The 13,063-nt window shown below is 40.4% G+C and overlaps 2 protein-coding genes across 10 annotated transcripts in view; one reads left to right on the forward strand and one right to left on the reverse strand.

Moving 5' to 3' along the window:
* Positions 1-3,767: 3,767 nt before the first annotated feature.
* senp8 (SUMO peptidase family member, NEDD8 specific) lies at positions 3,768-5,797 on the reverse strand. Of its 3 annotated transcripts, none has more exons than XM_047042117.1 (2): positions 5,704-5,797; positions 3,768-5,181 (listed from the first exon to the last, which is right to left on the reverse strand). In XM_047042117.1, exons 1-2 carry the CDS (start codon positions 5,714-5,716, stop codon positions 4,553-4,555), a joined length of 642 nt encoding a protein of 213 aa, XP_046898073.1. In that variant the 5' UTR covers positions 5,717-5,797; the 3' UTR covers positions 3,768-4,552. The 3 variants fall into 3 exon arrangements, with proteins under 3 accessions (XP_046898073.1, XP_046898074.1, XP_046898075.1); XM_047042118.1 differs by having other exon boundaries at positions 3,768-5,231; XM_047042119.1 differs by having other exon boundaries at positions 3,768-5,269.
* A 178-nt stretch (positions 5,798-5,975) lies between these two features.
* The window catches only part of myo9aa (myosin IXAa), a 77,659-nt gene continuing 70,571 nt past the window's right edge, over positions 5,976-13,063 (forward strand). For 6 of the 7 annotated variants that reach the window (XM_047041358.1, XM_047041360.1, XM_047041363.1 and 3 more), the window contains exon 1: positions 5,976-6,291. The gene's annotated coding sequence lies outside the window, so the exon portion shown is untranslated. The remainder of the gene's footprint in view (positions 6,292-13,063) is intronic. The other variant, XM_047041359.1, reaches the window with a different exon arrangement.

Genomic DNA, 13,063 nt, shown 5'->3' on the forward strand with positions numbered 1-13,063 from the left:
GTGAGTTCAGGAATGTTCCCAAGATGACCCTTGCCCTTGATGGTGTGAACATGAACATAGAAAGATTAAGGTTACAGTGTTGGTCTACAGCACCAAGAAATATTCTCCAACTTGTTAACAAAACATTTGAGAGGAAATCATGTGATGCAGACATCTACATTAAATATGAATCAATGGTTTTGACAATGCAGTCTTTATTAATAAACAGGATCAACACAGCATTTGTATGATAGGCTGTATACCTACTCACATTCCCAATAATCAAGTACCTCACAAAATGTTTATGTAAATACATCTTTATTGTTTTGTTGCTGAAACTAGGTCATAGTGAGGTACCAGACCTTGAAGTCCCGGGACTGTTTGTTTGGCTGCCAAGTGGTAAAGAGGCCAACTTGACTTTGAGTCACAAACAATCTCCAGATTCTTCTTTGGCTGGGCAGTCTGGACTTCTGAGCTGAGGTAAAGGGGGGCTAGTTCTTCACAGCCAGATGAACTGCCCTGTCCTCAGCTAGAACTTGACTCTACATGTGCTTATCCTTTGGTTTTTCATTCACTATTTCTGCAAACACCAAATACCTACAAATATCTACAAATACCAAACAAGGCACAGTTACATATTTCACCTGGGTCTTAAATTAGTAGCTACATGTAAGGGTAAACCCAACAGCTGTGCTTGTTACCTGCTAGACTAGCTATTTTAAGGATTCACTAATATGCATTTTCATACTCCAGGGATGTAACATAAAATGAGGTGTTTAGGGTCATATAGACCTACTGACCTAGTCAACACACTGTTATTCTGTCATGCCTTGAGGTTATTTATTGGTCAGACCAGATGGTTCAACATATCCATAATGTAGGTTGACACTAAGTTTATTGATGTTAAGAGCTGTTTGGTGGACAAAGCAAGCCTAATCTAAGACAAGTAGGTCTATACTTCTAAAAGATGTTTTGAAATATTTATGTTCTGAAAATGGCTGTAGCTCAACTAACAGCTGGTGTTACTCTTGCAGACAGGGATACTACCTATGGTATCAGACTTCAGAATGCCACTACTGGCATTACTATTTGTGACTAGAAGACAAGTGTCTGCAAGCATTTTCTTTTATTTATATATACATGTATAAAAAAATATATTTTTTAATGTGTCACGTTCCTGGAGAGTCAGAGCTGTACCGGCCTAATTGTGGAATGACAGAGAACCTGATGCCCGCTCCTCACCCCTCTAATGATCTTCATGGCTGAGACTCATTCCCCAATCAGAACAAATTAAATGTTTTCAGCCTCCAACCTCTTAAACGGAATGCTTCTCAGTTCTCTGACTCTCAGGATGCAACAAAAGACAATATGACAGATGAAATTGTTGTTTTTAAGCCTTTTTGCAGTTAGATTCATGAAACAAAGACTCCAGCCTGGTGTCTTCTTTGGACGTTTGCAGATGTTAAGAGGATGCTGCATGTTCAAGTCAGTGAAGATGCACGCATGTGGGTGTAAATGAAGTCCAAATGGTTTCAATCTTAATGTAGTTGGTTTCAGATGTTCCTTGCACCAAGAGGAAAACACAGAGTTCATAAGGCTGGAGGGAATTGCAAGTCGTGACCTGTTACAGTATTGTGCGCATGTGTGGGTGGCTTTTATCTAAATGGCAGCAGGATGGGCATATGTATGTATTTACATGTTTTTGTGGTACATTCCAATCTGACCCCTGGAGCAGATAATACGAAACACCTGAGATGTTAAAAATAACCTCCCAGGATCTCAACTCCCAGGAAGTATGCTAACCCTAGAGCTGTGATCAGATACATACCCTGATCTAAGAGTACGGGCACATCTGTCTTCAGCCAGACCCAAGAGGATTTGTTTAAATTGTATTTAAAGTATATTTAGAAAAGATATTTAGAAGTACAAACATACTTGCATATATATCTAAGTTGTCAATAAGCATGTCAACAAACAAAATCCATACATTTTAGGTATACTCCCAATTGTGTAGAAAATGATCAATATTCTGAAAATGCCCTGGAAAAAAGCCAGTTCTAATCGAAAACCAGCGTCAGAAAACTGGAGAAAGTCAAACTATCCCAAATGATAAATATAGATAAATATTAAATAAAATGTATTAGACTCTCATTTAAATTTGATTTAAGTATACTCCGGGGAATAAACCCTGCAGACTGGTAAAGCGGCAAAGATCCATTTGACCAAGCTTAGTGGTCAGGTGTGAGAGTGTGGTGGTGGTGAGGGTCTTTCTGCATGAATACAGGGCTCTTCCTGGGAGGCTTCTTGGGCACACTTTGGTCATATTTGTTCATGGCATGCCATGGTGCCTCTCTGTTGGACAGCTTCAACCCAGGTTCATGCCACAACCTAAAGGCCAGACTTGAGCACACATAAAACATCTGAACACAGGCTGACATTGTCATGGACATATGTAGATTTAAACCAAATATACATTTGTCAATATATGTCTAAAGAGAACTGGACTACAGGGTTCTCTGCAAAAAACCTCTTCAGCCCACCAAATACGTAAATCCCCATGCAAGTATAGTCTGTTAATACACCCAATTGTCTACAGTTTTTGTCCTCAGTACTTAAATGAAGTATGGTATAGATCATATTTACAGAATTTTCATGGTATTTTTATTATCAATTACCCTGAGTACCAGTGAATGGCTCTACCACTAATGAACTTTTTTGCCAGGGTGGCGAGAGGCACAGCACTCTAGGTGGTTTATAGGTACACCAGTAAACCTTTTAAAGGGACGTCCGTCTGGGCACTCCTGGTGAAATACGACCGTGAATTGTATATGGGTGGGGGCGACCAGTCAAAACGGTCTGGAAGGTGGCACATCTCCAAGTGGAGTGAATACAAGAGCAACAGAGCCTTCACTCAAAAGGAGGGTGGAGGACCGGCAGTGCCTCCTTGAACCAGTTGTTTACAAATGGCGGTGTTTGCTTTTCTATTTCACATATGTAGAAATGACAGGATAGCTGATAAGTGACCAGTGTATATTACTTTAAAACAAATACACTAAAATCTATGCTATCTTGCTAGGAAATCTGAATGATTAGTCACAATAGTTTAACATAATGACTATGACTGGAAATATCTTTAAGTATGCTTAATACAAAAGTGGATTTGTTGATTTATTTGAGTGCAATGTTGCATTCGTATTTGAGTCCTCGGTTAGTCTGCCACTTAAATGTCTCTGAACTGGACAATCTCAGACTGTCCCTGGGGTAACATAAGGTGTGCTGTCTGTAGAATATCAACCACACCCCCACCCCCACCTTTAGTGTAGTTTCCACATTGCTCTTACACATTCTACATCTCAGCTGACAAGGTAAGCCCTTCAACCTGACACCAATATGTATACATTGGAAGGTCACATTCTGATGGTAACTCTACAATTGAGAAGAATAGCAACTCTTTCCAGTTAGTATGGATTTTAAAATGTATGTTTTAGCAGTGAGTGGACTCAAAACTATTAAAAACAAAATACTGTTGGGTCTGCTGGGAACAGCAGTCAAGGTTACGACTTCCCTTAAGGGCACAACTGTATTTTTGTATTGGTATTCACAATGCTTTGGTTTAGTTTAACTGTTCTTCTAAAACATTTTGTTGCAATTAACTAGGGTTATGGTTTTAGAGGCAAATTTAGAGTTCAGTAAGATGTATATTTCTGAGTGTACCTGTTACCAAAAAGTTATTGAAACAACCATCAGCTATTTTATAAATGTGTTTATCTGTTTTATTACAACTCAAAATACCATTCTACTCATTAACATATTCATTCAAAACAATAGTTGGCACCTTTGGATGTTTCATAGGAAGTACTGTAGTATCATTCCAAAATGGCATTGAATAAATCCATTAATCTAGTCATAGACTAGAATTCACCCGCAGATTAAATAGAGGTGTAATGAAACGAGCTGTTAGCTTATTCTTTCAGGCAAACATTCATACAAGTACTATGAATGTTTGTATTTAAATATGTCTTCAACATAAAGTAGTTGTATAATAAACATTCTTTGTCAATTCAAGTTCTTTTAACATGACCCTGAGTTAACATTCTTGCTAAACAAGAAAAATAAAAACATTGAGTATCAGTCTCCTTCCCAATATGTACCAACTACCCCTCATTAAATATACTGTTAAGGATGAAATTGTTCAAATAGTTTTTTGTAAGCATGCTGGTACAGTGTGTAAATGTTATGATTCAACTTGACAGAAGACTATTCACATTATTGTCCACAGCTAAACAGTACCCTAATAGCCTACTTTGCTGCACTGAACAAGGACATTCTAAAAGGATGCTCTTCGAAAGATTGAGGTAGCAGAGTACTGTTAAGATCTGCACGACAATATGACGAGTATAACTGTTATATGAATCTGAAAGATTAGAAACCTAGTTTTAATACATTGGCTGTGACAGGGAATATCTTGCAGCATTGATAATAGGAAGTGCATTCGTTGACTTATTGTAGACATGAGAGTGGCTGTTTGCTGTTTTTGACAAGCTAAAGGTTAAGGAAGAATGGGTAATGAAGCTCAACTTTTTGCCATTTTCTGGATCAGCTTGCCCCACTCAGCTCTCTTCTGCGTGATATAGGCCGGGGTAATGGTCTGGACAGGCAGCCGAGGTGACCCTTCTACTCTCGCCTTCTCACACAAGGCCTCTGCGTTACAGATCACATACATGCCACAGTCATAGCTGTTCTGCTGGGAGGGACAGGGTTCCTCCACAACAGGTATTTTCCTCCCAGTGCAGAGGAAGGTCTCCAGCTTGCTGGCGATTCGTCTGGCATGTTGTGAGTTGCTCCCACTCTGAGAGTCGTAGTGGGCAAAATGGCCACCATCACGGCGGAAGAGCAGCAAGCTCCAGTGGGACCCGCCGGCAGTCTGGTTGGAGTTGTCATTGACGGCCAGGAAAACCCAGCGCTTGGAGGCAAGTCCTAGAGGCTCAAGGAAGAGGGCTAGCTCCTCAAGACAGGAAGCACACTTGATAAACTGGGTGACCTCGGGGCTGATGAAAATGGTGGCTTCGCCAAGGCTTTTAAAACGCTCAGCAGCAAAGTACTCAAAGGCAAAGCCAATGACTTGGTCATTAAGCCAGTGAGGTCCATCTAGTAAGGCAACATCTGAACGTCGCAGAAGGCTGTCCTGGTAGCTCAACACCACTGGATCCATTATTCAAGATGGGTTGGGCAGACAGGTGGACTGAGTCAGTCTGGTGCAGGGTATAGAGACAGTTTGGTTGAAGATCAACTGTTTATTAACAAACTATTAGGATTGCATGTAAGTTGTAAGACACAAACAAGTTCATTTCTGAGAGACTGTGCATGATGTATAAGCTATCACAGATACAGATGAGAATGGGATCATCTCTTGAAGGTAGTACACTAACAGCCAGTTTTAATCGAAAACCAGCATTGTAAACCAGCGTCAGAAAACTGGAGCAAGTCAAACTATCCCAAATGCATTCTGCTGCCTCATAGTCTCAAAACGATGCCAAATAGTTGGTTAAAGTTCTCTGGCCTGGGGGATGTGGCATGACGTTTTGCAGACCTAGGCTAAAGTTGCTAACGTTGAAGGGTACATGCTCACCACTTTGTTATCATTTAAATGGTCATTTTAGTAAACTGACGTCCGAAACGTGTTCATTATCACATAATTAATGTACAGTCTATAATGTCACATACCTTTTAAACACATTCAATTGGAAAATCTATTTATACCAAAAAACCGTGTCCTCCCATAGCAGTAGCAAACGTAAACCGCGTCTTTGAATGTAAACTCTTTGCGACACTACTGCACGAGTGGGTTGTCCCTGTGTATTCTGGTCTGTCAAGTTCTCTGATTCGCGGGATGTTCACATTCATCCAATCACGTTAACGTATCTGGAAATCCTCCTTTGCTCATTATTTTGTCTCCGCCCATGACTAGCGTGAGCGCGCACTGCGCGAATGTGAGAGGCCGCACTGATTATCAAGGGAAAAGAGGCAGTGGAGTTTTCATCGAACGTCACTGGGCGAGGAAGGACTGCTTTTAATTATTTTTTTAGGCAGAAAGAAAATGGGATGTAAATGCGTCATTCTTTGACACGGTCGTGAATTGCAAGGATTTTCTTCCGAGGTGGTTCTTTGCCGTAAGAGAAAATAATTATTCTTTCTTGGAGTCCAGGGAATTATTGAGTTGCATTTGTATCCAAGCTCGAGCTGCTTTCCCCTTAAGAAGTCCTCCTTAGTGTCAGCGCACAGGTTTTTTTGTTTAATATTCCACTGAGAAAGGTAAGAAAACTAAGTTGTAATTTGTGCTTTCCCAAACAGGGTATAGGGGCTTTTGCATGTAAAAGCTGAGAGTAATCGAAACCAACAGTACGATTCCTATGATATATATTTTTAATACCAGTCATCGCGCACTTTCCGTGTAACCAACATTCAATTTACAGGCTATGTGCATCACAAACTGGCTTTTGGCTTTACTTTACTCTTGTGTGATTGCTTGGAGAACTCTTTGTGAATATAGGCGATCTTTTTGCGATTGCAATGCAGACAGCTTCGTCGGCCAATTACTAATGAAGTTTGCAAAATTATCGTTCTGGGTGATTTAGCTAAGTGTCACATTTCAAGCCACTTGTAGTAAAAAAATCTGTTTCAGTGACGAAGTTGCTATCAACTTCGAATCTTGACACGTAGGCTATCATCCTGCGCCCGTTCAAATTGTACCACCAAGTTGGCTTACTTTCAAGAACTACCAACATGTCCTTTAATCTTTCTGAGTGTTCAATGTCATTTTATTGTCCTCTACATTTTTATTACAAAGTGTAGCAATCCACGCCATGTCATAACTCAATTCATAAGTGTGCTCGCGCATGTGTACGGCTTTGTCTGGGGCAAGGAAATGTCTGCATGTATTATTTAGTGGAGGTCAGCCAGAATTGCTTAAACGGTAATGCAGTGAAGGCGATACAGACTGCAAACCATCGTGGAATAGAGGAGGTCTAATGGGGTGAGGAAGCTGCTGAATCATGCCTGCCTTGTAGCTGGAAGGACAGTGAGCCTGCACCACCGCATCAATGCCACTGTGCAATAATATTCAGCACAGTGCTATTGGAAATATGTTGTCAGGCTTGATTTAATGTTGGTGTTGAATTTGAGTTTTAAGTATTTTGATGTCCAAGTAGCCAGCGACAATGGAGTATTATCATACAATCAGAAAATTGCAACCTCACACCGTAGACTATTTGAGTTTTCTAAATGTGAAATCTGTTCTGATCATACTATGGTTTTAAAATAGGTTGTTGTCCATCCCATCCTTGGCACAGTATGGTACAGTACACTATAGTGAAGCAGAGAGAGAGTCTGGCCTACAGGAATGTGAGGAGGGGTCGGCACTTACAACTGCCACTGTAGGGTGAGGGAGTGGTGCCCAGGAGTCAAGCAACTGGTCCCCATTGAAATCCGACACTCCACTGCTTCGAAGTCGGCTGTTTACAAATGACAGGGTACTCTTTAGATCATATTGGTAGTAATGCTGTAGCCTCTTCTTTACAATCAAAGGTGGTTTCCCAGACACAGTTTAAACATAATCTGGAACTAAAAGAATCTATGGCAGGGAAACTAGTCATTATTTAGGCTGATTTAAGTCGCAGGCAGTTTATAATGTTCCCTGTGGTTGTTAGATAAATTAGTTACAACCACACACTGGACATGTATCTCCAATCACATTGTTGCCTATATAGTGCTGTTCTTTTCAGCTGAAATCTAGCAGTGCCTGACTTATAGTTAGAAGGTAGGACTGAGATACCGATACGGTTTTTATGTGGAGTTATTCTGTGGCTTCTCTTTAAGTGGCATCTCTATTGGATGCTGTGAATGAAATATAGCTCTTACTCTGTAGAAGAAGCAACTTCACTGCAGTTTTGAAATGCTCAATCATGAAATATTAATATGGCCTAAAAATAACCCATTTTGTCATTCTCTTGACAGGGAAATTTGTCTGAGGCAATATAAAAAAGGAAATAAAATATGTTTTTGATACTGTTAATTGATTTTCAGTACTATAGAAGGCTTTGAGAAAGATTTCCTAGAGACATTTACAATGATGAATCTGATTTGTCAATAAAGAAACGCTTCATCCTGTTTGAAGATACATAAGGGTTTATCGTTGGATGAGCTGTAGCCTTCATGCTGGAGCTAATGAAGCAACACTTGGAGAATACTGAATCTGCCATTGATACTGACTGACCATTTAAGCCTGTTGTTTTGGTTGACCTTTTAATTCTCAGACTGGAAAGGAGAAATACTCTAAACACACAGACACTACTGAAAGTTCTGCCACCATGTCACTTTGTGGTACATCGAACTTGTTTAGCTAACTTGGGAAACGAAACGCTTTTCTGTGACCAGAGCCTTCCACATCCACAATGGCCCACTGAGGGTAGTTCACATTCTGAAACCCAACGTGACCTCAAATGAGAATGGTGCTTCCTGCTGGACTGCTCTCTCATCTTTGTGTGTGTGTGTGCGTGTGTAGAAAGAATAAATTAATGCAAATTCACAGTGGCGGACTCAAGCTATCTGAGAGGCAGGGGTGAACAAAAATTTAGGTTTAGCACAGGGGTGTTGTACAGTTCAGGGAAATAGGTTTGATATCAGCTTAGTCAAGGACATCAATAGTAAATACGAGCGCCCATTTTCTTTGCAATAATTAGCATGCAAAAAAAGCTTAATGTAATATAATACATAGGACTCATGTTATTATTATGTTTGAGTCAAAATAAAATCCATGTTTTCTCCACTGGTAGGGCACCCAGATGGCACTGCATCATGTTTTATGCACTGAAAGCCCCCTCCCCCCATATCCACGACTGCAGTGTCACATGATTCTAGCCAACAAAAAATTATTTTTGCCCTATGATGGTATTGTGTAGCGTAAGAGATCGGCATGCACATGAAGTTATTAAAGTGGAACCTGCTTGTCTTGTGCTGAACAAAGACCCCCATTCAAAGAGCCATTACATGAGGAGGCTACAGCCTCAAAGGCTCCCCCCTCGCCATGACATTTTCCCCCCCCCCAATTACCCCATGGTGCTTGCAGTGGCTGGGGCTAGATAGAAATAAGTAGACCCAATAACAAGGAATTGTGTTTATGTATAGTAGGAAAATTGTGACTGTGTATCTTGCTTTGCAATGTATTAAAAATATTCATTTAACTTTTGAAGTTTTAGTTTTACTCTACAGAAATGTAGGCCCTATCCCTGACCCAGCATATGAGTTAGTAACCTACTTTAGGTCAGATGGTGTTAAATAAAAAGTGCCTAGTAGATTTTAGCATCTAATGCAGCCTCTCTAATGAGAAGAAGGCCACGCCTTTATGTTTAAATCCTTCTCTGTAGAGAACCCATGTGATCATTTAGTTCATATGTTAAAACAATGACCGGAAAGCTTGAGGGTATAGAAAGTTACTCCTGAAAATAACCCTCAAGTTAATTGAAGCCAGTGCTTCATCATGCCTTGAAAATGAGCTTTGAGGTATGGCATGATGAGTTTCATAGATCTGCTAAGTTGCATTGAGCAGGCTAGTCTTTATAGTTTTACACATGTAGTGGAATTATACACATTACACTTGGCTGTGTACTAAATTACACTTCCTCAAAGTATAATGTTGAAGAAGCACCTTGTATGGATGATGTTTGGAAGGAACACTGAGTGGCGTACTACAGTGTATAGGTGCCATACTCTGAGGAATGTGGCTAATGAAATGTGTGTCACAGAGTTTTAAAACTCTTGTCTATGATTTCCTCATTACCAGAGGCTGTTTTCTGATCCTTTTAGTCTCAGAGACCTTCTCAGCCAAGGTGCTGCAGGATGACCACCCGCTCTGCTGCACATACATAGTATATAGAGCAAGAATCAAGACGGAAAAGGAAATGGGTGAGGTGGGTGTTTCGAAACAGCTTTGACGGTTGCTGCAGTGGGCCCATATACAGTGGTGGACACACAGGACAGGTCCAACGCTCATCTCCTGGCATGTGCTCCTCTGTGTTGGTACAATGCAGGCCCTTTGATGGGGAGGGCAATAGTTTAGGTTGAATAGTTGGCCTAGTAGGAGCATTGCTGGCATAGTGATATGTTCTTTTCACCCGAAAGACCCCCACAGTTTGTAGGACTTGATTGTGTTTGCCCTTGTAAACAAGAATATGTTTGACCAATATGGCCAAAATAATAGTTGAATAAATTGAATACATTATTTGTTGAATTATAGAGTATGAAAAACAGAACATTGCCAATGCTGCTTGCTATTTCCTTGGTTTTGGCCTTTGGGAATTCTTCAGCCCAGGGCTGTATAGTGTCAATGGGTGAGGCAAGAGGGGAGGATAAGTGGAGTTTTTTGGTTTACTGACAAAAAACAGATCGTAGTGCAATTTCTTTGTGATAAGGTAAAGGCCCTACTACAGTTCCTCCCCCGTAGATTAGCTCATACTGACTCATTAGCACACCTAGCCTAGCTACTGGACTTTAAGGCCCAGTTTCCCAGACATAATGAGATAAAGTCAGAGGAAAGTAAGAGAAAAATTGAATGAAGATCTCTAATGAAAGTTTTTAAGCTAGGACTAGTCTTAATACATGTTTTGGAAATGAGGCCTACATTTATACCCTATTCTCTCTAATCAATAAATTCCATTGCAAGTATCTGGACATTGCAAAGATGCATGCATGTTGAATTATTGGCATCCATGTAGTATAAGTAATTTAAAAAAAATTGTACTTGTAAACAAGTCAGCATTTAAAAAGTTCTGCCATGCAGCTTCTCTGCTGATTGATTAGTACTCTCAATAAGGCTGCTGAAACCATTAGATTCTCTTTAGGGTCTGTTCACCTCAAACTGTCTGCATCCCAGCTAATAGTTAAATTGCTCTTTGGTTGTCCTACGTGCTTTCCTACACCTATACTCCTGCTCTTTAGCTGCAAGTGTACTGAACTAGAAAGTTCTATGTGTCATGTCACGTGGGCCTCGTGTGAGTGTGGAAAGCTACCCTAAAATTGGGGGTCTTGAGGGGAAACTGCACTGCAAGGACCTTTTTGAACCCAAGTAACTGGATATTGGATGTTGTAGGCTAACTGTTGAAGCTAGGTGATGATCTCAGTAACTTTTCATGTCAAGAATAAGTTAAGCCTATGGGAAAAAACAACCTTGATACTTGACAAACTAATCAGGACAAAAGCCTCGTAACTGTCACAAGAACGGCAACTCTTTCTCAGTCCTCACAACTGTCTTCCATATCTAGGCTGTACAGGTACAAGTCCATACTTTCACACCAGTGAATCTTACACCATTGTTGCCAGTGCAGGCCTTACCATCTTTATCCACCCACCAGGGCACCACCCTTCTCCGATTTCAAAGTGTGACTTTCTGCTCCAGCCAGCCAGTCAACCATCAGCCCCCATCTTCGTATGACAGACTCAAGATAATGCTAAACGTTGCCTAGTAATTGGAGTTCACGTTTCAATTTAATGCCATAAGAAGTGCTTACCATGTGCTTAGCACTTATTCCCAGGGTTTGACGTTTACACTTTATACAGTAACTACTGCTGTAACTGTACTGTAGATACCACTTAAGATATATGCATGATGTCATGTTGATGTTTAGCAACATTCAACATGACATCATGTAGACCTATTAATTCTCAAACATTATATGTTCTGTTTCTTGGACCCTTCTGAACGCATTGCGTTCTGTCCTTTAAGAGAAATTACTTCAAAAAGGCAATTTCCTTTTGATGTTCAAATCAAATAGAAAAAACCTGAATCAATCTCAGTAGATCCTTTATCAAATGCTGGACCCTGGCATTGTTCCATGTACATGAAATACCCCAGACCTTTTGAGAGCCAGTCAACCCTGAATTCCAGTTCCAAATCAGATTTTCCATCTATCAGGAGGACAGAAGTGAATTACTGGTCTAGTCCTTGAAATGGACAACAACCACGGGAGGATTGGACTAATGTCAGCACTGGATCTTAATGTGAAGACATGTTGGGTCAGAAATCACTCAAACCTCAAGCTAGGGGTCTTGGGACAGAAAACAAATCAGATTCTGTATTCTTTGGTTGATTGGTTTTAACTCACTTAATTGTAATCTTCAGTTTCATTCTGTCCCAAATATTGTCTTTGTAATCTCCAGAAGAACCATTTTAAAGTAATTAATTGTAAAATAAAGTCTGGCAGAGGCAAATGATGTTGCCTTTGATTACATAAACAGTCCTCCCACTGTGTCATTATGTAATGCTTCTCAATAGAATCATCCAGCAGCTAATTTGATCATCTTCAACAGAATTAATTGACCATGATGATTGGGGTTTACATCTAACAGTATTCATTCCCTCAGGTTAGGTATAAAACTTACTGAGTATCTTTAAACGCGCTAGACTTGGTCATGACAGTTTCTGTCTGAAGAGTCATAAACTAGAAACCATTTTTTTTTAAGCTGCTCATTACTGGAGGGTTTATTGAAGTTTCTGTCTCTGGCACACTGGTTTGGGAGCACCAACAGCAGCCATCAAACAGCATATCAACAGTCAGCTAAGAAAGAGATGAGGAGGCCGAGCATTTGGTGCTTGTCTTGCCTTGTGTGTGGCTATGAATGTGAATTGTATGACTGTATCACTCCGCCATATCTCTGCCAGCAAGTGGGTTTGGAAGCAGCCTGCTGCCAGATACTGCCCTCCCTCCCTCCTCCTGGTAGCTGCCTTGCCCCAGGCCAGAGGTATCTGTGTGGGACCGTTTGGCCTCATGGCCACTTTTCTGAGGGATAATAATCCAGTTCATTGACATCTACTAGTTTCCCCACTGTCTCCTCCTGCTTCCTTATTTCTTTTCTCTGTATCCCCCTCCCCAACTTTGCTAAACATTGTTCCTCCTTGCGCTTTTTTCTTGTAACATGTACATTCTTTCTTCTTTGTTTGGAACCTAAAACCTTATTATTTGTATAATAAAGTTTAGAATTGTTTGCTTGTTTTTGTTCATATCTGGAGTTAAATGGAAGTGTTTTATAAATA

Source organism: Hypomesus transpacificus, chromosome 19, assembly GCF_021917145.1.
Source record: "Hypomesus transpacificus isolate Combined female chromosome 19, fHypTra1, whole genome shotgun sequence".
In the NCBI taxonomy this organism is placed as follows: Eukaryota; Metazoa; Chordata; class Actinopteri; order Osmeriformes; family Osmeridae; genus Hypomesus; species Hypomesus transpacificus.